Source organism: Oryctolagus cuniculus, chromosome 12, assembly GCF_051225735.1.
Source record: "Oryctolagus cuniculus isolate XC-2025 breed Fujian yellow rabbit chromosome 12, ASM5122573v1, whole genome shotgun sequence".
NCBI classification, from domain to species: Eukaryota; Metazoa; Chordata; class Mammalia; order Lagomorpha; family Leporidae; genus Oryctolagus; species Oryctolagus cuniculus.
Genome location: NC_142878.1, coordinates 52,402,557 through 52,426,713, shown reverse-complemented (window position 1 = coordinate 52,426,713; position 24,157 = coordinate 52,402,557). Strand labels below are relative to the sequence as shown.

The 24,157-nt window shown below is 50.3% G+C and overlaps 1 protein-coding gene across 2 annotated transcripts; it reads left to right on the top strand.

Moving 5' to 3' along the window:
• The first annotated feature begins 368 nt into the window (after positions 1-368).
• On the top strand, positions 369-13,586 carry ABHD4 (abhydrolase domain containing 4, N-acyl phospholipase B). Of its 2 annotated transcripts, none has more exons than XM_002718059.6 (7): positions 369-497; positions 3,637-3,725; positions 5,389-5,761; positions 5,908-6,062; positions 8,154-8,265; positions 11,199-11,385; positions 12,100-13,586. In XM_002718059.6, exons 1-7 carry the CDS (start codon positions 436-438, stop codon positions 12,187-12,189), a joined length of 1,068 nt encoding a protein of 355 aa, XP_002718105.2. In that variant the 5' UTR covers positions 369-435; the 3' UTR covers positions 12,190-13,586. The 2 variants fall into 2 exon arrangements, with proteins under 2 accessions (XP_002718105.2, XP_008267564.2); XM_008269342.4 differs by having other exon boundaries at positions 468-608.
• The last annotated feature ends 10,571 nt before the right edge of the window (positions 13,587-24,157 follow it).

The following is a 24,157-nucleotide window of genomic DNA, read 5'->3' as shown; positions in this document are numbered from 1 at the left end:
GTGCTAGGCTGAAGCAAGGAGCTGGGAACTCGATCCCGGTCTCCCACGAGGGTGGAGGCGACCCAGCCACCTGAGCCAGCACCTGCTGCCTCCCGGGGCACGCATTAGCGGTAAGCTGGAGTCAGGAGTGGCAGTGGCTCTGAAGTTGGAGTTTGGGGTCTCACCCGCCAGGCTGAAGGCCATCTTCCTTGTCACTATGAAAGAAGGGAGCGCCGGCTGGGGACGCCACTCTGTGTGTGTGTGTGTGTGTGTGTGTGTGTGTGTGTGTTTACTACTACCTGGCTCCCTCACTGTCCCCCAGACCTGTGACCAGGCTTACTTTCGAGCCATCGGCCAGCTAGCCCCGGGGCCCCGCCCCTCGCCGGCGCCGCGCGGCCACGCCCCCTTTGTGAGCCAAGCCCGCCTAGGTCAGCTGGTGCAGCGTCAGGCGGAGGGATGGGCTGGCTCGGCTCGACCCAGCAGGGCTTGTTTACTATGGCTGATGATCTGGAGCAGCAGTGAGTTAATCCCGTCCCTTTCTCTCTGTCTCTCTCTCTCTTTCTGGGCCACGATCCCGGGACTGTGGCTGAGGAACAGCTTTAGACACCTTCCCGCCTTGTCTTTCTCAGGTCGGCCTCCGGGGAGGGCTGGCGGTGGCGTTGGCTTGCTTTGCTTCTGCCCGGAGCCTGCCGGGTGATGGTGGATGAGTTTGCGTGCAGCCGGGTCGTCTTCGCAACTGGCCCTCTGGCTCCCCTAGCGCGTGGCGGGGCGGGGGGCAGCATCAGTGGCAATGTGTGAGACACCCCTAAAAGCAAGCTCGTGGGATGCGGGTGCGGGGGTAGCAGCCCTGGTGCGCTGGTCTAGACTTGCCCGATTCGGTAACCGTGGGTGTAGACAGAGCCTCTCCGCCTGGCAAGGAGAAGGCGTGGGAAGAAGAGGGAGAGCTCTCCACGGCGCTGAGGTTGATGTGCACTAACGGGCTTGCAAGTGCCCTCTGCTCTCGCCCGTTCAAACGCCGAGCTGCTGGCGAGCCTGGCTGACAGTGCTTTCGGTCCTCTTAACAGCATCTCAGAACTGGAGTTACCGGGGTTTGTTACCACCGTCTCAAGGGCACCAGGCTTGGGATAGCTACCACCTGTAGGTGGTGCGACTTAGCAGGTCACCGTCTGACGGGGCCAGGAAAAGTTGCTTCCAGGAGAATGACTCAGCTCCCAGGCAAGCTTTGGTGTCACCAGAATGCGGCCTTCCCTGGGTCCAATAGTCTCCTTTCCAGACCTGTGGAACTGGCAGCCTACAAAACTAATGAAATCTATGGCAATAATAAATCGCTTCCTGGGCTTGAAGGGCTGCCCAGGAGACTGCTGCTTTCCAAGATAACTCTACCAAGAGGGAATTGACAATGCCTAGAATGACTTCAGGAAGCACAATAGGAGAACTGGAAGAGATGCAGTGAGTAATTTAGCTCATCTTTACAAGGGAAGAAGCCAGTCCCACACAAACTAGGAGACTTGCCCTAGGCCACAGGGATCTAGATTCTCTCTCAGCACCTTTGGCTTCACCCGCATGTGGATGTCAGAGACCACCTGGCCAGGCTAAGCTCAAGGAAGTGATTTCTCTGCTCATTGTCTCACTTTCCCACCCCACCCTTTACCTCCTGATAGTGTTGAATAGATTCAGTGTGCCAAGTACTGTTTCCAGTGCTTTATTTTTAATATTTCTGGTGAAGAAGGCAGGTAAAGTTGTAAGCCCCCCTACACACACACACACACAATCAGGGAATGTGTGCTGAGCAGCCAGGAAGCCAGGGGGGAGAGTTTCTTCTTAGCTCTGCTTTGGGCAGCTACAGGGCAATGTGGGGTCCAGAGGTGGGATCTGACTTTTATTGGAATCTATGATGTGGAGACAGTTTGTCTCTCTTTAAGACTGGCAAAATTCTGTGGTCTAGGTCCTCCTGCGATAAGCCTATAAAGAATTCCAGCAGAGTACTGACAGAGCTCTGAGTCTCTGTAGAATAAGACTCATTGAGACCCTCAGCTCTGCTCTGGCTAAAGCCATCCAGGGACCATGCTCAGCTGTGACCCCATTTTTTCTTTCAAACTTCAGACATCCATTAAGGGTTGCTACATGGAAAACACTGGGAATGCAGACAGCTTATTATGTAGCTAGGAGGGAAAGAACATTTATTAGAAGTTTATCTTGTTCTAGGCATTATTCTATGTGCTCTAGATACATTGACTCATTTAATCCTTGGAACTGTTTTACAAGGTGTACACTGTTATTACTTCCCATTAAAGATAAGGAAACTCTGACACAGAGAAGCCAAATACTGTGCCCAGAGTCACATTGCTGGTGAGTGGCAGTGCTAAGATTACAGCCTGCCTTCAGAAAACAGAGCCAAGGATGAAAATGTGGTTATGTAGCGTGAGTATACGTGAATGGTTTTGAAGAGCCAAGGCTTCAAGGTCCAGCATAAGGGTCCTGAGAAATGTGGAGTTGAAATCTGGGTGCTAATTCCCATTCTTTTTCTAACTTGCTGTCTGATCTCTCTGGACATTGGTAAAATAAAGAGGCTGGACTAGATGATTCCTAAGCAACTATCCTAATCCAAAATTCTGTGCTTCAAATGATGTGTGGGGCTTTCAGTGTGTGCCAGGGGCTTGGTAATGGTCCCTCTCGCTCCCATACAGAATGCCCCTTCCATGGCTCTTGGTGTCCCAGGCAGAGGTCAAGAAAAGAGAAATTCCACATGGAATGCGAGAGGAATTTGTATAAAATCTATCATTTATTAACCATCTAACTTGTGCCAGGTACCTCATGAGGTCCCTTACGTGTCTACACACGCAAAGACAGGTTGTGTAATGGGCCAGAGCCATCCTGCTTATCAGTGATAGTAAAGCGATTCATATACAGAGGGCTGTGTGTGTGTGTTTCACCAAAAGCTGGAGCTTTTAACCTCTTCCATGCAATGACTTAAAGTCCCTGGGTATGGAAGAGAAAGCACCAGTTGTCTTACCTGTTTTACTGTGTGCCATGGGAGCCAAGGACATAGGCAGGTTTTCTGCTCATTTTACAATGTGGAACACAAAGCCAGAGGCAGCCTGTGTCTTGTCAGTGAACCACAGCAGGCCTTGAACCTAGGTCTTTCTGCTCCCTGTCCGCCCATCTCCATGTTCAGAACTGGACTGACTGGTTATCCGAGAGTTCAGTTGAGGCTTGGAGGAGGGCAGGTGGTGGGAGACTGTGTCTGTCCCACACCAGAAGGACAGCTAGTCCAGGGAACGGCTAACGATAACAAACAGTGATTCAAAGTTGCTTCTGTGCCCCTTATCATCTCCTTTTATGAGAACCAGTAATAAAGGGGAGTTGTGATCTCAGTGAGATAGTACATGTGAGAGAACTTTGTAAACTGTGAAGTGTTGTACATGCTGTTCTGAATATCTGTTGAAACGGGGATGCGTTGTTGTAACAGCCATCCACCAGAGAAGAGGAACAGACTCTCAGGCAGCCAGGGCATTGTCAGCTGCCATGTGGGCAGGACTCCTGAGGTTGGGAAACACCCTGTATCCTGATAATGCTTTCATAACCGCTAGTGAGGCTGAGCATCAGTGTTGCCCTTCCACTGTCGCCAATGAGCATCTCTGTGTCTCCTTGTCCCAGGCCTCAAGGCTGGCTGAGCAGCTGGCTGCCCACTTGGCGCCCAACTTCCATGTCTCAGCTGAAGAATGTGGAAGCCAGGATCCTCCAGTGTAAGTAAAAGGGACTGCTTGTCCCACCCTCTTTGGGAGGCTCAAGAAAGATGCAGGGCCTTCCCAGAGTTGGGTACACTGACTGCCAACTAACAGTGTTTGGGGTAGGAGGAGGGGATTCGCACTGGACAACTGGACACCATATTCTTTTTTTTTTTTTTAAGATTTTATTTATTTGAAAGGCAGAGTTACAGTCAGAGAGGGAAAGAGACAAATTTTCCATCCTCTGGTTCACTCCCCCAAATGGCTGCAACAGCCAGGGCTGGGACAGACTGAAGCCAGGAGCCAGGAGCTTCCTCTGGGTCTCCCATGTGGGTGGCAGGGGCCCAAGTACCTAGGTCATCCTCTGCTGCCTTCCCAGGTAGATTAGCAGGGGGCTGGATCAGAAGTGGAGCAGATGGGACATGAACTGGTGCCTGTATGGAATGCCCACATCACAGGCAGCAGCATAGCCCACTATGCCACAATGCTGACCCCAGGACACCATATTCTGTGATGGTGGTCCCTCGGCATCTTTCTCATCCTATGCTAGCTCTGTCTCAAATGCTATACATATCAAAGTGTGTAACACATAGCACACACAAACATATATGATGTTTCCTTCTCATTCCTTCTCCCACATTCCTCTGCTTCTCCCTTTCCTAAACACACAAATACTTCTTAAATTTGTCACTTTCCTCTCTGGGGACCAGCAATCCTGCATCTCCTCATATTAGATTTCCTGTGTTCCACCCATCTATCTGATTGCCAGTGGTTCACACAGGCCAGCTCTCATGGGCAGTGCTACGCTGGGACAGTGCAACCCTGAACAGCAACACCTCCCATACTTCCCCTACAATCTTTCCCACTCCCACTGCCCCAGCCCTGGCTACCCACTCTCTATGGGCCTGAGTAAGTGCAGCTGCAGAGCAGTCACAGCTTTCAAGCCTAAGTCCAGGCTCCAGGCTCCCTCATTCAGACAGCTCTGTCATGTGATTTTGATTTTTGTCAACCACAGCAAGCATTGCCCCACCTCACTGTCTAAGATAAATAAACCCAAGGCTCAATCTGCACCCATTACCTCCTCCACCTGGTTAGACCACAATTCTGTTCATCTGTCAAGCCCCAAGACACAGATGCAAAAGGGATGGAGGAGAAAAAGTGACTCCAACACTTATTGAATCAGTAAGGACTATTCAAGACTATTACTATAAGGGACAGCGATCGGACTTCGTTCCAAATACAGCGGGGACAGGTGTGGATTTATAAGCAAGGATCAGTTGAGGGGATCAGTGGATGGAAAATTACTAAGAGGAGACACTGTGTACAAGGGAAGATCTTGCTTAACCAACCCAAACAGAGATTCTTGCTGAAAGAAGATCAAGGACGTATACAGCAAAGGTGGGAGAAGAGGAACTTGATTAGATATATAGGGTGAGGGGATTCTTGCCAACCTGACTTAGTCTTGCTAAGACTGAGCAGGCTGAAGACGGGATGGGGATCAACACCGAGGCCCAGACAAGAAGGGCACTCAGAGGAGCTTGCCTAATGCCAGCGGTCAGAGGGCTGTAGAGACAAAGAGCTGAGGAAGGTGGTGAGGACTTGGGAATGCAGAGAAATCAGAAAACAGCAACAGTGTCAGGAAGCAGTCTTGTGATTCACCCTGGGATTCTCCCCACCCTAGGTCTCCAGAACAAGTTCCTGGCCCGATATGTATCCCTCCCAAACCAGAACAAGATCTGGACGGTGACTGTGAGCCCTGAGCAGAAGGACCGCACCCCACTGGTGATGGTGCATGGCTTTGGGGGCGGCGTGGGCCTCTGGATCCTCAACATGGATTCGCTGAGTGCCCGGCGCACTCTGCACACCTTCGATCTACTTGGCTTTGGGAGAAGCTCGAGGCCAACATTCCCCAGGGACCCAGAGGGGGCCGAAGATGAATTTGTGACCTCAATAGAGACGTGGCGGGAGACCATGGGGATCCCCAGCATGATCCTCCTGGGGCACAGTTTGGGAGGGTTCCTGGCCACCTCCTACTCGATCAAATATCCTGAAAGGTACTCAGCGGCCACCCTGCTCCCCTGTGACTTCCCTCCTTTCCAGTATTCATTTCCGGTAGTTCTCTCCTTCCCACTCAACTGAAGGACTGCCTTACCTCCAGGTGAATACAATGTGTCTTTTCCTCTTTCCTCTTTCAATGTAGAGTCAAACACCTCATCCTGGTGGACCCGTGGGGCTTTCCCCTTCGACCAACCAACCCCAGTGAGATCCGCACACCTCCAACCTGGGTCAAGGCTGTGGCCTCTGTTCTGGGGCGTTCCAATCCACTGGCTGTTCTTCGAGTAGCTGGGCCCTGGGGTGAGTAGCCTACAGATGAAGGATCTGTTTAAACCAAGGCTGTCCCATTCAACCAAGCCCCACTGCCTCTGGATTCCCACCATCCCCACTTATTCATAAAAAGTGTGAATGGGCTTCACATCGCTATTGAAGCTAATACTCTGGACCAGATCTCTTTGAGGTTTTAGAAAATTATTTTGTTAAAAAAAGAAAAGATTTATTGATTTGAAAAGCAGAGTTACAGAGAAAAATGGAGGGACAGAAAGATCTTCCATGTGTTGGTTCATTCCCCAGATGGCCACAAAAGCTACGGCTGGGGCTGAGCCAGGCAGAAGCCAGGAGCCAGGAGCCTCATCTGGGTCTCCTACATGGTGGCAGGGGCCCAAGCACTTGGGCCATCTTCCGCTGCTTTTCTCAGGCCACAGCAGAGAGCTGGATCAGAAGTGGAGCAGCCAAGAATCTGCAGCCATATGGGATGCCGGAGCTGTAGGCGGCCTCTTAACCTGCTACACCACAATGCTGGCCCCTAAAAGATTCTTTTTACTCCTTCATCTGCATGGGAAAAGCTGTCCTATGCAAGGAATGAGTGGAACAGAACAGGTATCCCCATGCCCTGGGACCTCCAGAGAGAGGAAGAGACTGAGAGCTGACTCTTGCTCTGCTTCATGTGTGAGTTTTCATGACAGTCTATTATTGGTAATTCCAGCTCAGAAACCATGACTGGTTCCCATCCCTATGACTCACCCAGTATCTGCAACTGGGAGGGCCCAGAACCAGAGCCACAGTGGCAGGCAAGCCTACCTGAACTATGCCCTGCTCCAGGAAAGCACCGCATCTTATCTGCTCTGGGTCTCCTAGCACTTACTAGCCATCAGCAAATTCTGTAGGTAAAAAGGAAGGAGGCAGAGAGGGATAGCCAGCCATCGCAAATATTATCAGTAGCTTCTGACCTTCTGACTTCACACCATCTACACCCTTCCCTTGGGGGAATTTTTACTCCAGTAAATTAAAAGAGCAGAATCCTTTCTTGGAGAAGAGTAGTGACTCCCATCCTACACTGATAGCTTATGTGTTTATAGTAATGTTCTACAGTCTATTATTATTCTGAGTAAATGGCTAAATAAGAGTTATCTCTCTAGATCCCTCTAGTAACACAGAATGGCTCCAGATAGAGGGGGAGAAATGACCATTTGAGTAGAGGAGGAGTGTAGGCATTCTGGGAGAAAGGAAGGCTAGCAAGAGATACAGGTGCCAAAAGCAAGTGAGTGGCAGAGGACTGACCATTTCATGGCTCCCAGGAATGTAGACCCCAATGGACAGCCCATAGTCCTTCCCAGGGAGAAGCCTTGCCCTAACCACTCTCCCTTCTCTGGCTTTGCATCTGGCCAGGTTCACGCCCAAGCGTTAGAGCTGAGACTTTGTGGGGGGTTGGGGGGGGGTTGCCTGGCAGCCATAAAGGCCTGCACCAGGAAGGAAGCCAGGGTCCTCACTGCACTTCCCCAGCCGTGACTGACCTCCCTGTCACCTCTTAGCTTCCCATAAGCAGAGAGAAGACCAGAAGAGAGAGAGATGAGGTGGTGACTATTAGGCCCGGTTTTTTAATCTGTTTTGGGTGCCTTCTTGCTTGATTGTGTACCATAAAGGAAGGTGAAAGCAACCGATTTGCTAAAACAGTGTGCCCTGAGTCAGACAGCAGTGTTGTCGGGCTGATCTCTCCCCGTATCCTGTTACAGGCCTGAAAATGAGAAGGCTCTCGGGAGGTAGTCTAGTTTCAGCTGCTACCTTCAGAAGAGTAAAAGGCCATGGAAGAGTCTCAGGGAGAAAGAGAACTCAGCTCAGGCTGTGAAAGAAACGTCTCCCAACCGTAGACTCTTGTGGGGCCTGTGATCTTCACAGGAAAAGATCTTGGAACTTCATTGAGCTTAATAACCTGGTTCCTCAGTGATGTTAGGCTGCTCCTAAATTCCCTGGTAACCAACTAACACAGTCATTTAAAGTCACTTGCAGCTTCCCAAATAGACTCCTACACTTTTACTGCTGCTGCAATATTAAATGTATATAAAGCAAAAAACAAAACAAGTGTCCACCCAGTGTTTGTCTGTCCCCTCTCAGGGCCTGGCCTGGTGCAGCGATTCCGGCCTGACTTCAAGCGCAAGTTTGCAGACTTCTTTGAAGATGACACCATATCGGAGTATATCTACCACTGCAATGCGCAGAACCCCAGGTGAGTGCAGCTCCAGAACGGGCCCGGGGTGGACGGTCCGGAGAGGAAACTCCAGCTGCTGGAGTTCTGTGCTTTACTTCTTCCACAAGGCTGACTCCATGAGGGGAGCAGAGGCAGTAGCAGGCTTGAGCATTTCCAGAGAGTTCCCTGGGGATGGGCATGAAAGAATGTAGAAGATAATCACTTAATTAAACATTCTGCCCGTCTAGAGAGGACGTTCCTCCCCCTCCCCTGGAGATAGGCAGTTGGTCTGATGGACAACAGTCTGGAAAATGTTCAAACAGATCTTTTTTAAATTAAAAACGTGATACAAATGTGGTATTTTTTAAAAGGAGAAAAAAGAACAGAAGAAAAAAGTCTTCTGTCCCAGACCTGTGGTTCCCAAATTTCCTTAATATTTCCAATCTAAAAATCTAAAAAATCTAAAATACCATTTGCTTTGCTTTAAGGAGCTCCTTGCATGTATAGTTACACATGCATAACTATATTTGTAAAATCCATAGCTACCAATAGAATTGTTCAGTGAGAGGTTATGCATTTTAAAGTTTAATTCTGAAATAACTCATATTGGGACCGAAATTCCTTCACATCCCTTGGAGATTGAGGAGTGTGCCCAGGACCCTGAAAAGTTCTTATCTATGGCTGCTCACTTACATAACAGGCCCCGCAAGCTTGCAGATCTGAAGTCTTGGCAATGTCGGCAGCTAGGGCAGAGCCAGGGAGATAACCGTGCCCTACAGCAGTGAGCTGGGAGTTGCTGATACCATGGTGCCTCATTCCATGCTGCTGAGTGCCCCTGCCTCTATCTTTGTTTTTTTTTTTTGTTTGTTTGTTTGTTTTTTTAAGATTTATTTATTTATTTGAAAGTCAGAATTACACAAAGAGAGGAGAGGCAGAGAGAGAGGTCTTCCATCCGATGGTCCACTCCCCAATTAGCCGCAACAGCCAGAGCTGGGCCAATCTGAAGCCAGGAGCCAGGAGCTTCTTGTGGGTCTCTCACTAGGGTGCAGGAGCCCATGGACTTGGGCCATCTTCTACTGCTTTCCCAGGCCATAGCAGAGAGCTGGATTGGAAGTGGAGCAGCCGGGTCTCACACTGGCGCCCATATAGGATGCCAGTGCTTCAGGCCAGGGCGTTAACCCACTGCACCACAGTGCCAGCCTCAAGCCCCACCTCTTCTAGGCCTGTCCAAGTTGCCTGTGGTGAGCCCAAAGCAGTGAGGAAGGTGGGGGCCTTGCATTCCAGCAGGGCTGTGTGAGCATTAGCCCACACCCAGAAGCTTTGGTGCAGCATGGGAGCTGTCTATCCAATGTTCCATGTGAGCCCAGTGAATGAAAGGGACCCAATTAAGCAGTGGTATAGAACCTTTCAGCTCAACAGTCAAAGCAGGTACCCAGGCTTCCTGCTCTTGGCGCCTCCCAGCCTCATGGGCTTAGTGCCAGCCTCATCCCCACCTGAAGTCCCACAGGTCTAGCCTCAAAATTCCTCATCCCAGGCCGAGTTCTGCACAATGGCCTCCCCTTCTGAGCCACAGAATATATAATCTTGCAACTTACTCACATCCTGGAGAAAGCAAAGATGAAACCAGTGATGACCGTGTCCCTCGCCCCTGGGTACCATCACTCAATTTTAGAAGCACCTGAGTTCTTGAGTTGTTACTCTGACAAGTCCACTTATCAATCACTTGGAAAACATGAAATTGGGCCAAGGGAGAAATGTTTGACAGGCACCTATACTTGCCTCACCTGAACTTAAGGGCTTTGTCTATGCAAGTTGAGCATCCCTAATCCAAAATGTTCCAAAATCCTAAACTTTTTGAGTACCAGTATGATGCCAAAGGTGTAAAATTCTGTACCTGACTTCATACGATGGGTCTCAGTCAAAACACAGCATACTAAAACTACTGTATAAAACTGTCTTCAGGGCCACGTATGTAAAGTATATGTGAAACATGAACTTCCTGATAGACCTGGGTCCCATCCCCAAGATACCATTATGCTTAGGCAAATACCCGAAATCTGAGAAAAAAAAAAAATCCAAAACAGTTCTGGTCCCAAAGCATTTCAGATAAGGGGTACTCAACCTATGTTTTCATTTTCCTAATCATGACCTTAGGCAGAGTAGAACTGTCCCCAGTTTTCCCGTGAGAAAGTTAGTCCTGCAGGTGCAGAGGAGACCGAGGATGTAACTACACTCAACAGGTCAGACCCAGGAGGTGGCAGTGACTCTCACCTCCAACAAAAGCTCCCAACCAGCCCCAGCCTTGCAGATCCCTCACGCTGCAGCCTCAGTTGGTGCTGCCTGAGGAGCTGGCCAAGGAGGAAGATGGCTAAAGCTGGAGTTTATTGCTTCTCACTCAGCAGAAACTGCTGCCCCCCGAGTCCTTGTAGTTCCAGCGTCTCCTCAGGAAGCCCTGTCTCCTGCTGCAGGATTCTCCCCTCCGAGTTCACTCACCTGGACCCTCTCAGAGCTCCACCCAGCATGCTAAGCCCCTCATCCGTGTGCTCAGAGCCTTCTTGGGAAACTCGAGGTTAAATAATGAATCATATGATTTGTTCTTTAATGCCCCTCTCCCATAAGTGTGAGCTACAGTGAGCCCCAAGAGAGCAAGCTGCTTCATCTGTCTTGTTCGTAGGTCTCCTCACACGGAGCAGGGCATGACACACAAATATTAATGAAGAAATAATAACCCTTCCTATCCGGGGATAATTCACAGGGCCATGGGGTTGCTCACAAGTGTGTCTTCCTCCCTCACTTCTGTGATGGGAGAACTCTGGAGATCTTATCAGTGTTTCCTGAGCCCAGTGCTGCCCTTTGAAAGGGATACAGTATGACTGAGATGCTGCCCCAGCCTTGGAAGAGACCAAGAAGTTGGCGTTTTCTGCTGTGGGGTTTGTTCTGTTAACAGCTTCTTTCTGTTTTGCTTCTGCCAGTGGTGAGACGGCCTTCAAAGCCATGATGGAGTCCTTCGGCTGGGCCCGGCGCCCCATGCTCGAACGAATTCACTTGATTCGAAAAGACGTGCCCATCACCATGATCTATGGGGCCAACACCTGGATAGATACTAGCACAGGGAAGAAGGTGAAGATGCAGCGGCCAGATTCCTATGTCCGAGACATGGTACGCTGGCCGCCTGGGGGGTGGGCGCTGAGGTGGGAATGCTTTGTGTGCACTGGAAGTCAGCACGTATGGATCGACTGTCCATCAACCCTCAGCCTTGGGGTCAAGAAAGGTTTCCAAAGGTCCAGGGCGGGGAGGAGGAGCTCACAAACTGAGATGAGGCAATGGATTTGAAAGGTTCAGTTCTCTTTGTGATACCATAGAGAGGAGCATCCACTTGTGGGTAGCCCTGGTTCAGCTCAAAGACAGGTTCTTGTTCAACAGCCAGGCACATGCTGCCTCTCCAGCCTGCTTAAAATTCTTCCCCCAAACCAGAGCCATGAATGGTAGCGTGAATAGTGGAGGCCCTCCCACCAACCTGTGCCTTCCCTTTTTTCTTACTCCACCCTACTCTCATTTGCCAAAGAGTGTGCTTAATGAGCTGGGTGCTATCCCTGGGTCCTGGTTTACTGAACCTTTGGATAAAAGGACCAGGCCAGTGGTGGGGCTCACATGGAAGGAAAGATACAGTGACTGGACATGGAAAAAGTGAAGTGGGACATTGGGATTCATTGACTCCCAGAAGAAAGTACCAAGATCTGTGGGGAAAAGTGGCCTCGTGAGTGACAGGCAAGCAAGTCTGGGGGGCAGAGGCGGGGCGGGAAGCAATGGTGTGACAGTTTTCTAGTGTGAGGCACAAAGGCCCGTCCTGCCCACTGGGTCCTCTCTCCACAGGAGATCGAGGGTGCGTCGCACCACGTCTACGCCGACCAGCCACACATTTTCAATGCCGTGGTGGAAGAGATCTGCGACTCGGTGGACTGAGCTGCTCTCTCCAGAGGAAGAGGAGAGAGCCAGAGAGTCACTGTAGCCTCCCTGTCTGCTTACTCACCCCCTCTGTCCTTTCCTCTCCAACTAACACATGCCAGCCAGGCAGAGTCTTGGGCTGACCCCAGGACAGGACCACAGTGAAAAAGAGCACTCCGGACCCATGCCAGGGCTGGAGGCAGAAGCCACAAGAGGCCTTGCACTCCCTACCCAGGGAAGAACATAAAGGGTTGCCCAGTGCTACCCCATTCTCTCCATGCCACGTGTTACCCAGATGGTGGTTGTGAAGGGGGGACTGCACGGAGCCACATTCCCGCGCTGCTGTAGCCTTTCCCTCCTCCCAGCAGCCTTGCTAGCTCTGGAGTGTTCATGGGGGTAGCTTCCATGCGAAAACAGCATCTTCCTCAATCACCTCTCACCCTCATCCCATGCCAGGTCCATCCAGGGTCTGGCTGGGACCAGTTCCAGCTTAACTACCAAGAGCACCCTTCTCCTGCTGAATCCCTTCTGTGACACAGGAGGTCATACACAAAGTCCTCATTGACAGATGAGGACAGGTGTCCTGTCCTGGCCACGGCTGGCCCATGATGGCACAGCTCTGTGTGAGACTCCAGTTCCAGTAGATCTGAGACTTGAACCCAGGTCTGCAGACATTCAGTGCCTATGCAGACTTGATTTTTGCTGAGTTTTGACACAGGCACCATTGCCATGAGGCTGGTCACAGTCCCCGGCCAAGGACAGGCCCATCCCTGCCCAGTGTTCCACGCCCATCATGTAGGGGTGCTGTTCTCCTGCCCTGTGTCTCAGCCCTAGCTACCCAAGCTGGGGATACTCAACTGCTTCCTTCCTTGTCCCCTCTTCCTCCCAACCGGGAGGCCTCTGAGCCTCCCTCTGTGCCTTGGGCCCTGAAGCCCCTCATGTAGTGGCTCCTGGCAGGGTGGGGAGGGGAAAGGCCCTTCAACCCTAGAGCCATGTCTGGATTCTCCATACCCACTGGTATCTGCAACATTTTTCTACCTGCCCTCAGGGCTGAGGCCCACTGTGAGCCCTGCCCGTGGTCCAGTGGGGAGCCTCAAGCCAACAGTTCCCTGTCCTCATCAGCCACAGGCTGGTTGTCACTGCCTAACACCCTACTTCTGCCATCTGTCCCTGTGGTCTCCAGCTCATCCCACCCCCAAAGTACCTGTCAACCCCCTTGCAGGGCTCATTCCAGGTGCTGCTCTGAGGTTCTGGGCAGTAGGCTGGGCCGGGCCCCAGATCCAGGACAGCTCTTGCCTGCCCCTTTACTTTTGTAAAGCCAACCCATCACCAGAATAGTATTAACCCCTGGTGCTTTGTGCCACCGGTCCAGCTGCCTAGGGCTCCTTTTCTATATTAATAAAGAAATGAGTAAATCTGCCGGTCACAATGATGTCTTCTACTGCTCTGACAAGAGTAATAGGTGGTCTGTATCAAGTCCAGGTCACCTACAACAGCCCATGGACTTCACAACAGTCTGGGGATGCCTGGGGCAGAAGGGAGTCCCAAGAGGTGCCTCCTGGCCCGCCCCTCCCTGGCTAGGGCCCCATTTGCCCTCCAGACCCAGCCCAGTGTTCCACCTAAGCCAGCCTATTCGTGTTGGAGTTCCTGGAACTACTCATGGTGGATGAGGAGTCTACAGTAGGAAAGTCAGGCAGAACTGTGTGCTCCCCACAGCTCATTAAATACCCTGTCCCGCCTGAATCCAGGTGGGCCTAGGCAGGCACTGCTGCCTACAGCCTGTTCTCCCAACTCCCACTCATTCTCTGGATCCCAGCTCAAACACTCCTTATGCAGGGAAGCCATCCCTGACCCTCCAGACTAGACTGAAGCCTCCTGTTCTGTTTCTCCCTGGCACACTCAACAGCCCCTTCTGTAAAACTCATAAACTTGTGGTTACTTAATTAATGTTCTTTCCCTCCATGGTCCATAAGCTACATAAAGAGAGGGGCATGTCTGGCACACAGTTAATATTCAGTGATTGTTTTGATCAAGCCAAGAGATGTGAGATAGGCCAAGTGTTCAAAACAGTGTGCCAGTCATTACCTCCCATGTCTGCTCCACGCTGGCTGACTCCAGCTGGGCCTAGGATCCTACATAATACGACGCCGGTCCTGATGAATGATGAATGAATGCTGGCTGGCTGGCGTGAACTCCCGGGGATTACTACAAAGCTCTGCTCCCAGCACCCTGTGTCTGCTGACTGAAGCTCGCTGAATGGAGAAGGCAGGGATTCAGAGCTTACTACATGCCAGTCACTAGGCTACAACAGTAAAGAAACATGGTGCCTGTCTTTATGGGACCTACAAGTCTACCTATTAGACACACTTAATCACATTATTGTGTAAATCAACATAAACTGGAAAGTGCTGCCCACAAGAGACTGGGAACACCTCCTGCAGCAGTGACACTCAGCTGAGCCTACAGCGAAGGCAGAGGAAGGAGTGAATTTGGAGGTGACAGGAGCTTGGTAGGAATCAGCTCACATGCACCCTTTGGCCACATGAGTAATGTGTTTATCCTAAAATGCCATGGAAAGAAAGGAATGAGGCTCAGGATTGGGTGGGATTGTGTGATCGAATCAGATCGGGATTGAAAGAACCATGTGGCTGCTCTGAGGAGCTGGGCAAGAATCCCTCCCTCCACAGCTGTGAGGCTATTGCACTGGAGTGGGCTGGAGATGCTGGTAGTCTGGACTCCGGTCGTAGTTAGTAGACACAGAGCAGAAAGACACGAGATATGTAGGAGGTAAAACGGAAAGGGCTTAATATTGACGCAGTGATGCTGTACCCCTTGAAGAACAGGCCAGGTGAGGCAGTGCTCGCCAAACCAGCTCACATAGCAAAACAGCCCGGTGGGTATCTTTTATTTAAATATTGATTCGTGAGCAGTATTCCTCAGAGTTTGACTGAGTAAACCTCAGTGAAATGTGACCATGGAATCTGCATTTTGACCACCTGAAATGTGCTCCTAGGGAACAGCACACTCCCTAGGGGATTCTGATGCCCTGCAGGCCCTGGGCTACCTCTGAAGCTTGACCCAGAAGGTCAGTGTGGAGAAGTAGGGCCCCTGCCCCTGAAAGTTCATCCAGCCTGCTCCAGAATCATTTCTCTTTAGGTGGTTACACAACACCCTGATCTGATTTTCCCAAACACAACACAACACAAACACATTTCTTAGAAGCAGGTGCAAGAAGAGTCTGAAGAAGGTCACTCAAAGGGCCCTGTTCACACACACTCTGTCCAAGTCCTAACATTCCAGGATGGGCTAAGAAAGACCACTGCGTGCAGACTACCTTTCCTGCTGGGCTTTACAAGTATACAATGACACGCTGGCGCCGCGGCTCACTAGGCTAATCCTCCGCCTTGCGCCGCCGGCACACCGGGTTCTAGTCCCGGTTGGGGCGCCAGATTCTGTCCCGGTTGCCCCTCTTCCAGGCCAGCTCTCTGCTGTGGCCCGGGAGTGCAGTGGAGGATGGCCCGAGTACTTGGGCCCTGCACCCCATGGGAGACCAGGATAAGTACCTGGCTCCTGCCTTCAGATCAGCGCGGTGCGCGGCCGCGGCGGCCATTGGAGGGTGAACCAACGGCAAAGGAAGACCTTTCTCTCTGTCTCTCTCTCTCACTGTCCACTCTGCCTGTCAAAAAAAAATAAAAAATAAAAATAAAAATAAAAAGTATACAATGACAGTTTAGGCCACAAACTCAAGCTTGTCAAAGACCTAGTCCTTTGAAAAGGGGAGATTCCACAGACAGACACAGAAGATTGTGACTCAAGACCTGGGAGGTGCTGCATTGTTCAATGGCAAGCAGGAAATGTGCTAAATTTAACCTCTTCCTTGGAATAGACACCAAAATACATGTGCTAAAAATGCAGTCTGGTTCCAATGCCAATAGGGCAATGAGATCCTGGTGAATACCTCTCTCCACTCTGACACATCAGCCTACTAAGCCCACAGCTGCAGGTGCAATCATGGCCAGACTGGTAACAATCCTACTATTCACTAATAACAAACACAGTTGTGGGGAGCAATTCGGACTAGACTGGGTTACTGGAATTAAGACTTATTCTATGCATCTGCTCTCCCACAATATGGCGCTGGGAGAGAAGAAAACAGCTTTTACACAGCTGCCTCCAGTTCAACCAATAAACTGTAGGACTTGCTCCTGATTGGAGGAGAGCAGCGTACTCGGCGTGTGGGCAGCCGAGTTGGGATTGGCAGAGGAGGACTATAAAGGAGGAGAGAGACGGCATGCACCAGGAACATCTAAGGGGAACATCTAAGGGGAACACCTGTGCAGCCCCCAAGCGAGCCGGCCGGCGGTGTGCTGCTCCCCTGCGGAAGTGGGGAAAGCGGCCAGGGGGAACCGCCCTTCCACGGAGGTGGAAGGGTCGGTAGCCAACCCGGGAAGAACCAGCAGCAAACCCGGGGAGGGCCGAGCAGACGAAAGAACAGCACAGGGTCCTGTGTCGTTCCTCCACGAAGAGGGGGAGCGACATAATGGTGCCGTGACTCAGATATGAAGCCTAGGACGGATAGGAAACTTAGGAGGGAAGAAACGGGAAGAAGTGGGAAAATATCGGAGACAGAGACTAGCAAACAGCCTAGGGAAAAGCCGGACGAAAAAGGTGCCGGAAGGAGCTATTGAAAGCCTAGGCATAGACTCAGATACGGACTACGGGGGGAAGCTGGGAGAAATCTCTAAGGTCGAAAGCGAAAGTGAAAGCTAGAACAAACAGACTCGGATGCGGACTGTGGGGAGAGGCCAGGAGAAATGAGGGAGGAGTATTGTTGGAGGAAAGCTTGGGGAAATATACCGGGTAGAGAAAAATGCTAGGGAAATTGAAGCCGCGGGGGGCAGGCCGAGGCGGAGGCGAAAGCCACTTTGGGATTCTCAAGTTAGCCCGGGAATAGGGGGCGAAAAGTTGAAACCAGAAGCGGAAACGTAAGCCAGATTGGGATCCGTCTGATTAGCCCGGGGAGCAAAGGACGGGAAGCCAAATCGTGGGGCGGAGACATGAGCTGGGTTGAATTCGCCAGGCTAGCCCGGGGAACTTGGATTGAATGCTAGTGGCGGAGACGTGAGCTACGCTGTGTGACTCGTGGAGGCTGCCGCACGCAGAGAGAGCGTGCAGGGCACAAGTAGATAGGGAACGCTGGGCTAAGTGCGAGACCGCGGAGTGTGCGCGCAAAGCCGAGCCGCGCAGATGAGAGAGGCGCGGGCTGAAGCGGCTCAGCCGGGAAGCCGCCGAGAAGCAGCCTCGGGGCGGGCGCCGTGAAGCCGCAGGGATAAGAGAAACAGAAGTTTAGAAGTAAAATGAGAGAAATAGGAATGCTGGAAGATAGAAGTAAAATGGGAGAAATAGGAATGCCCGGAGATAGAGAAATAGAGAAATAGAAAGGCCTCCCCTCAACATGGCAATGAGAAAGCTTGGATTCGGTCTGCCTGATTAGTGAGGCGGCTAGCAGCTTATGCGCCGCAGGTCACTGAAGACAGGCACGAATTAACATCAATAAGGCCTCCCCACAACACTGCAATGTGAGAGCTTGGATTCGGTCTGCCTGATTAAGTGAGGCGATGAGCACCTGCGGGCGGCTAGCAGCTTATGCGCTGCAGGTCACCGAAGACAGGCACGAATTAACATCAGTAAGGCCTCCCCACAATACAGCAATTAGGAGGCTTGGATTCGGTCTGCCTGATTAAGGCGGTAAGCACCAGCAGGCGGCTCGACCAGAGTGTGAGCCGCAGGTCACCGAACACAGGCACGCATCAGAGCCTAAAAACCTCCTCACAACATGGCGAAGAGAGGACCCGGATTTGGTTTGCCTGATTGATAGGACTTGTAAGAACCTGTGGCAACTCTAGCAAGCAGAGCAGAGTGTGTGCCACGGGGCACCGAAGACAGGCGCGTATCAACGCCAAAAATAAAAAGAAAGGGGGATCTGTGGGGAGCAATTCGGACTAGACTGGGTTACTGGAATTAAGACTTATTCTATGCATCTGCTCTCCCACAATATGGCGCTGGGAGAGAAGAAAACAGCTTTTACACAGCTGCCTCCAGTTCAACCAATAAACTGTAGGACTTGCTCCTGATTGGAGGAGAGCAGCGTACTCGGCGTGTGGGCAGCCGAGTTGGGATTGGCAGAGGAGGACTATAAAGGAGGAGAGAGACGGCATGCACCAGGAACATCTAAGGGGAACATCTAAGGGGAACACCTGTGCAGCCCCCGAGCGAGCCGGCCGGCGGTGTGCTGCTCCCCTGTGGAAGTGGGGAAAGCGGCCAGGGGGAACCGCCCTTCCACGGAGGTGGAAGGGATAGTAGCCAACCCGGGAAGAACCAGCAGCAAACCCGGGGAGGGCCGAGCAGACGAAAGAACAGCGCAGGGTCCTGTGTCGTTCCTCCACGAAGAGGGGGAGCGACAACAGTGTCCAACAACTAGGGCAAAACATTAACTTCTGTCATCACGCAACCTTTCAATCCATACAGAGTCCTGCTTGGGTGGGGTCTAGAGGGTCCCGTCTCTCTTCTTCTCTCCTCCCTCGGGGTCCTGGTCTATCTTGCAAAAGCCAGCAAGACTCATGAGATAACATTTAAAGGTAAACCATCTCTTCTCTTGCTAATGTTAATTGTTTTTCTTATTAAAAGTTGAACATTATGCTAGAAAGATCTGTATCACCAGAAACACCACTCTTTACCAAGACAAGCCCAGCCTTCCACTTTAAGTCATTCGTAGGCAGAATACTAAGGAGGATGTGTTGATGCTAACAGGCACACACAGTCTTTTCCCAAACCAGGAAGACCCTGTCCCCTGGCTGGCAACTCTGCAGCCCCCACCTTGCCAATGGTTGGTACTCTTCCTACATGGAGTGTCCTGAGCCTGACATACAGCTTATACAACTCCATATTTTAGATGATACATCTGAGAACAAATTACTCAACCACAAGAAACCTGGGACATGCTAGTAGCTGAAAAAAACACTGAAGGACACAGGGCTGCAGATGACATTTTATCTCTTCTGCTTGGAGAGTCTAACTGGAAAAGAGTAGAGTATATGACCAAACAGCTGACAACATGTGTAGTGTCTGGGAATAAGATTTGGGGAGAGCTCACAACTTATAATAGAAGATTGTTGGGCCTCACAGATTTTGAGGTAACTCACACAAAAACTTGGTACCACATACTTCTCAAAATTTTTAAAGAAAGAGAAATGAAAGTGTACCAATGAAACTACAAAACCACGTGTTATACCAGTGGTTTTCCCAGTGGTATGTAGACTGGAGCTGGTTCATGACAAAGTACTTCTAGTCTACAATGAACTATATAGCACTTTTTTCAGTAGTTTTAATTCTGAAATTATGTCCTCTCCTACCTTTTCAGAGCTAAGCTGTTATTCTTCCATGAAAAGTTCCTGATATTCAGGTTGATGGGAGGTGGGAGAGAATGTCATTTTGTTATTGTTGCCAAATATCCAGTTCAGGAGTTTTCTCTCTGTATTTTTAATTAATATTAGTAAAATTCTGAAGTCTTAGAAGTGCTCCAATACAGAAGACTAGAGTGGGAGAGAAACTCAAATTCTGCACAAGAAGATAAATAGATGGGTCGTGTGGCCCTCATGACTGGCAGATGACTGTGGAAATATACCAAAGTTGGGACCAAGAGGTGTGTGTTCTGCTCACGTCCAACTTCCTGTTGGTGTGTGGTGCTTGTGGCCTTCCTCGACTAGCTGGCAATATTGTGTCCTTTAAGGGATTTTCATGATGGCAAAGTGGGCTTCAGTCTGTGGCTACAGGCAGGTGGCAGTTACTTCTTGCTAGAGGCCTGGAGTTCCTGGAAAAGAAAAGCCCCCGATAAAACTGAACACTGAGATGTTATCTACTGGAGAAACAAACGACCTCGTGAGTCCAGTGATTAGAGACCTTGAAGAGACAGCTGCACCACTCCCTGGATTCAGTGAGCTAATTTTAGAAAGATACTGATTTGCAATCAGAAAATTAGGAGAAGGAAGCTTTACGGCATGGCTAGGACACCGTGGGAGGAGACTAGGACCTGATGGTATCCAGCACTTGCATCCATGCCACTGCACCAGGGCTCAGTTTCATTATCGTGTCTCATCACTTTCCTGAGAAAGCAGCAACGTAAAGGAGTAGTCCAATCTCAGGACTGGACAACTAGCCATCTTTATATGGCTTCTAATACAGCTTCCAACAGAAGCGATTTCCCACTTGGTCTTATCATAGAATACCTCCAAAGCTGGTTGGAAGAATTGCCATAGGACCCCAAAAACTGGGTCTGTTTGTTATGGAGACTGAGGTAATGTAATGGGCCCTGCACCCCATGGGAGACCAGGAAAAGCACCTGGCTCCTGGCTCCTGCCATCGGATCAGCGTGGTGCGCCAGCCGCAGCGCACCGGCCGCGGCGGCCATTGGAGGGTGAACCAACGGCAAAGGAAGACCTTTCTCTCTGTCTCTCTCTCTCACTGTCCACTCTGCCTGTCAAAAAAAAAAAAAAAAAAAAAAAAGAATGTTAACATCTGCAGTGTGTGGAGCATGGAGCTGGGAAGCTGTCAATCTCCAGACTCTGCAAAGGATTAACAGAGGTGAATCTTACAGATCAAAGTGGGGGCTGAGGAGTGTGTGATACTCTTATATGGAGGCTGCTCCACAGTGCTCATGTCCTTCCTTGGATTGGTCAGCGACAGGAGGCAGGCATGTTCTAAAGGTGCTGTGATGACAAAGTGGGCTCCAGCCCATCAAAGTCTACAGGTAGACTGGTTACTACTTTGTTTGATCAGGGGTTGAAGTTGCTGTAGAACATCTCAAAATAGAACTAGAGGTGGGATGTTAGCCATAGAGGTGACTACTGAGTTCTGTGTCTCACCATCTGGAGTCCTTCTGGGCCAGCCTGACCCTCCTACCACTCCCTTAATTTAGTGAGTTAATCTTTAGTAAGGAGTTGACTTGCAATAACCACAGTGAAAATGGAGGAACTGTATGCTGACGGAAAGAGGCTAGGGCCTGATATCAAAGGCATTAGGGATGGATGGGGGCTCCACTTCTGTCTTGAGCTGGAATGAGTATGGAAGTGGAAGCAAGTACACATCAGCTAAGGGACACTTTGCATGAAAATACACTTTGTCTCTAGTGTCCATTATGCCCACGTGTGAACCCACGATCCTTTCCTGACACTCACTGCCTCTCAAGGAACTCTCTGTGCCCTCAGACTTCTTTCTCCATTTATTTTCTTTAAAAAATTTTTTGTATTTACTTACTTTATTTATTTGAAAGACAGAAACAGAGATCCCATCAGTTGGTTCACTCCCCAAATGCCTGTGACAGCCAGGACTGGGCCAGGCCAAAGATGGGAGCCAGTTTTGGGTATACTAAGTAGTATATTTATTATACTAAGTACACTTTCTGCCTCCCAGAGTGTGCATAAGCAGAAAGCTGGAACTGAACGCAGAGCAGGGACTCAAACCCTGGCACTCCAATACAGGATGCGGGCATCCCAAGCAGTGTCAACCACGGCACCAAATGCTTGCCCCTACCCAGCTGTTTTAAGTGAAACATTGCCTGTAGAGGGAATGTGCGTCCCGAGGCCATCTCAGAGGCCTATAGGGAAGCACAGAGCCCCAGCTTCTTCCTCTCCACGAATGTGACCTTACATGCCTGCTCTTTAGGCCCACAGAAGTCTCTCTAATCTCACAGTCGCTGGGCCTTACAGCCTTAACTGCTTTGCCAAATGAGCAGCAACAGTGAGCTGCCTCCTTGCCACACGTGCCCTGGACAAGTCCTGCCAGCCAAAGGGGCTCAGTCTTGGGGCCTGGAGTTTATTTAGAGAAGCGGAGTCTTTAGCACAAGCAAGACCTCCTCAGTTTCTTCAGCTCTTACCTTGGCCTGTAAAGCTCCCAACTAAATTCTTACCTGAGCTAATTTTTGCCACCTATTACTCACAGGGTCTATGTACTCTGGGAGGACTGTCCATCTGCCTATACTTAAAAACGTTATAAGAACTCCCAATGTTATAAGAACTGAGAGAATGAATGGACAGACGGACAGCAGCCAGACCAAGAGGACAATGGGGCTCTGACTCACAAACCCTGAGGCAAGCAGCCAAGAAGCCAAACCACAGCGCTGGCAGCAGTTCCCCAGACAGTCAGGACTTGGTCACAACTGCCAACTTCCTTCTTTCTTGTCTCCCTTATCCCCTTCCGCACTTCTTTTCAACTCAGAATCAGAGAAAACCAAATATCCCCATGTTCCTCTAACCAGTCATGTAAGATGCCCTGCTTCTGGCTAACCTACCTCCAGCTTGTCCGTGCCAACAATCTCCCATCAGAATACACCTGAGCCCTGCCTTTTTCCCACTTCCCTGTCTGCCTTTCTTCGAGCCTCTGCCAAACACAAGCGATGGTGGCTGACCCCCTGCCCCCGGTTTAGCCAGTTCTGAATAAAGAGACTCTGTTCTCATCTGAGTGGTCTTCATTTATTTCCACAGACCTCTACGGAGTTCCCTGAGGGGTGTAGGTGTCCTTCTGGCCAGTTCTATATGGAGCCTGGGGGTTGATTCAGGCAACGTGAATGCTGCAGCATTAGAGGCTGGGGCGGGGGGCAGGAAAGAAAACCTCAAAAAGCTTCTGCTGGCATTGAAAATGCTGATCTGAACCGTTAGCATAGATGGTGCCAGTTAAGCAGCCCAGGAAGTGTTTGGGCACCAGAAACTCAAACTAAGAGTTCAGTTAAAAACAGATTCTTCGCAGTCTTATGTAGCCAGAAAAGAGGAAGCTCTCATTATGCTTAGCGTAAAAGGAGAGAACTTTATAGCCAAGCTACTTTGCAGGTCACAAGAAACAAAGTCCTTCCCAAGGTAGCTCAGTGAAAAGGAGTTGGACTGATGGATACAGGCAAACCTCACAGAACACAGGAGCAGAACCAAAACTCCACCAGAAGTTGTCAGCTATTCTGTGTCTCTCCAGCTAAGTGGCCTCCCACCCTTCTCTTCTTTCTTGACACATCAGCTCCATTCTCTCTGATGGGCAGACTGTTTCCTCTAGGTACTTTCTGGCCTGCACGTGGTCCCTTTCAAGTCCAATTGAGTTTTTGAGGGAAGCATCGGTACAATCGATGATTCTGTTCAATTAGATTCTCAAAACAGAGATATGTTCACAAAGTTTCTATGTCCCAGCCAAGCCAGCCAGGTCATAGGTCACTGGCCCAACAATGGACTGTGACTTCAGATTACCCACCCGTAGCTAGGGGACCATGGCCTTGTCTTACAGAAAGATGTAAGTTTGCTGGATGGTTTGAGCATGTTCTTTTATGGAAATATTATTAAACAACACACACTATATACACCATCACACTCACGACTATAAGGAAGAACAAGGAATTGCAGGTTATGACAGTGGTCTAGGTAATAGTGAAAGCATTCCTTGAAAGATTACTGGAGGGGCTGGTGTTATGGCAGAGCAGGTTAAGCTCGTTGCCTGTGCTGCTGAAATCCCATATGGGTGCTGGTTCAAGTCCCCACTGCTCCATTTTCTTTTCTTTTTTATTTTTAAAGATTTATTTTATTTATTTGAAAGAGTTGCAGAGACAGGTAGATACAGAGAGAGAGGCCTTCCATCCGATGGTTCACTCCCCAGATGGCCGCAATGGCTGGATCTGTGCCGATCCAAAGTCAGGAGCCAGGAGCTTCTTCTAGGCCTCCCATGCAGGTGCAGGGGCCCAGGGACTTGGGCCTTCTTCTACTGCTATACCAGGCCATAGCAGAGAGCTAGATTGGAAGAGGAACAACTGAGACATGAACCAGTGCTCATATAGCATGCCAGTGCTTCAGGCCAGGGCTTTAACTCGCTGTGCCACAGCACCAGCCTGACTGCTCTGCTTTCAGTCCAACTCCCTGCTAATGATCCTGAGAAAGCAGCAGAAGATGGCCCAAGTACT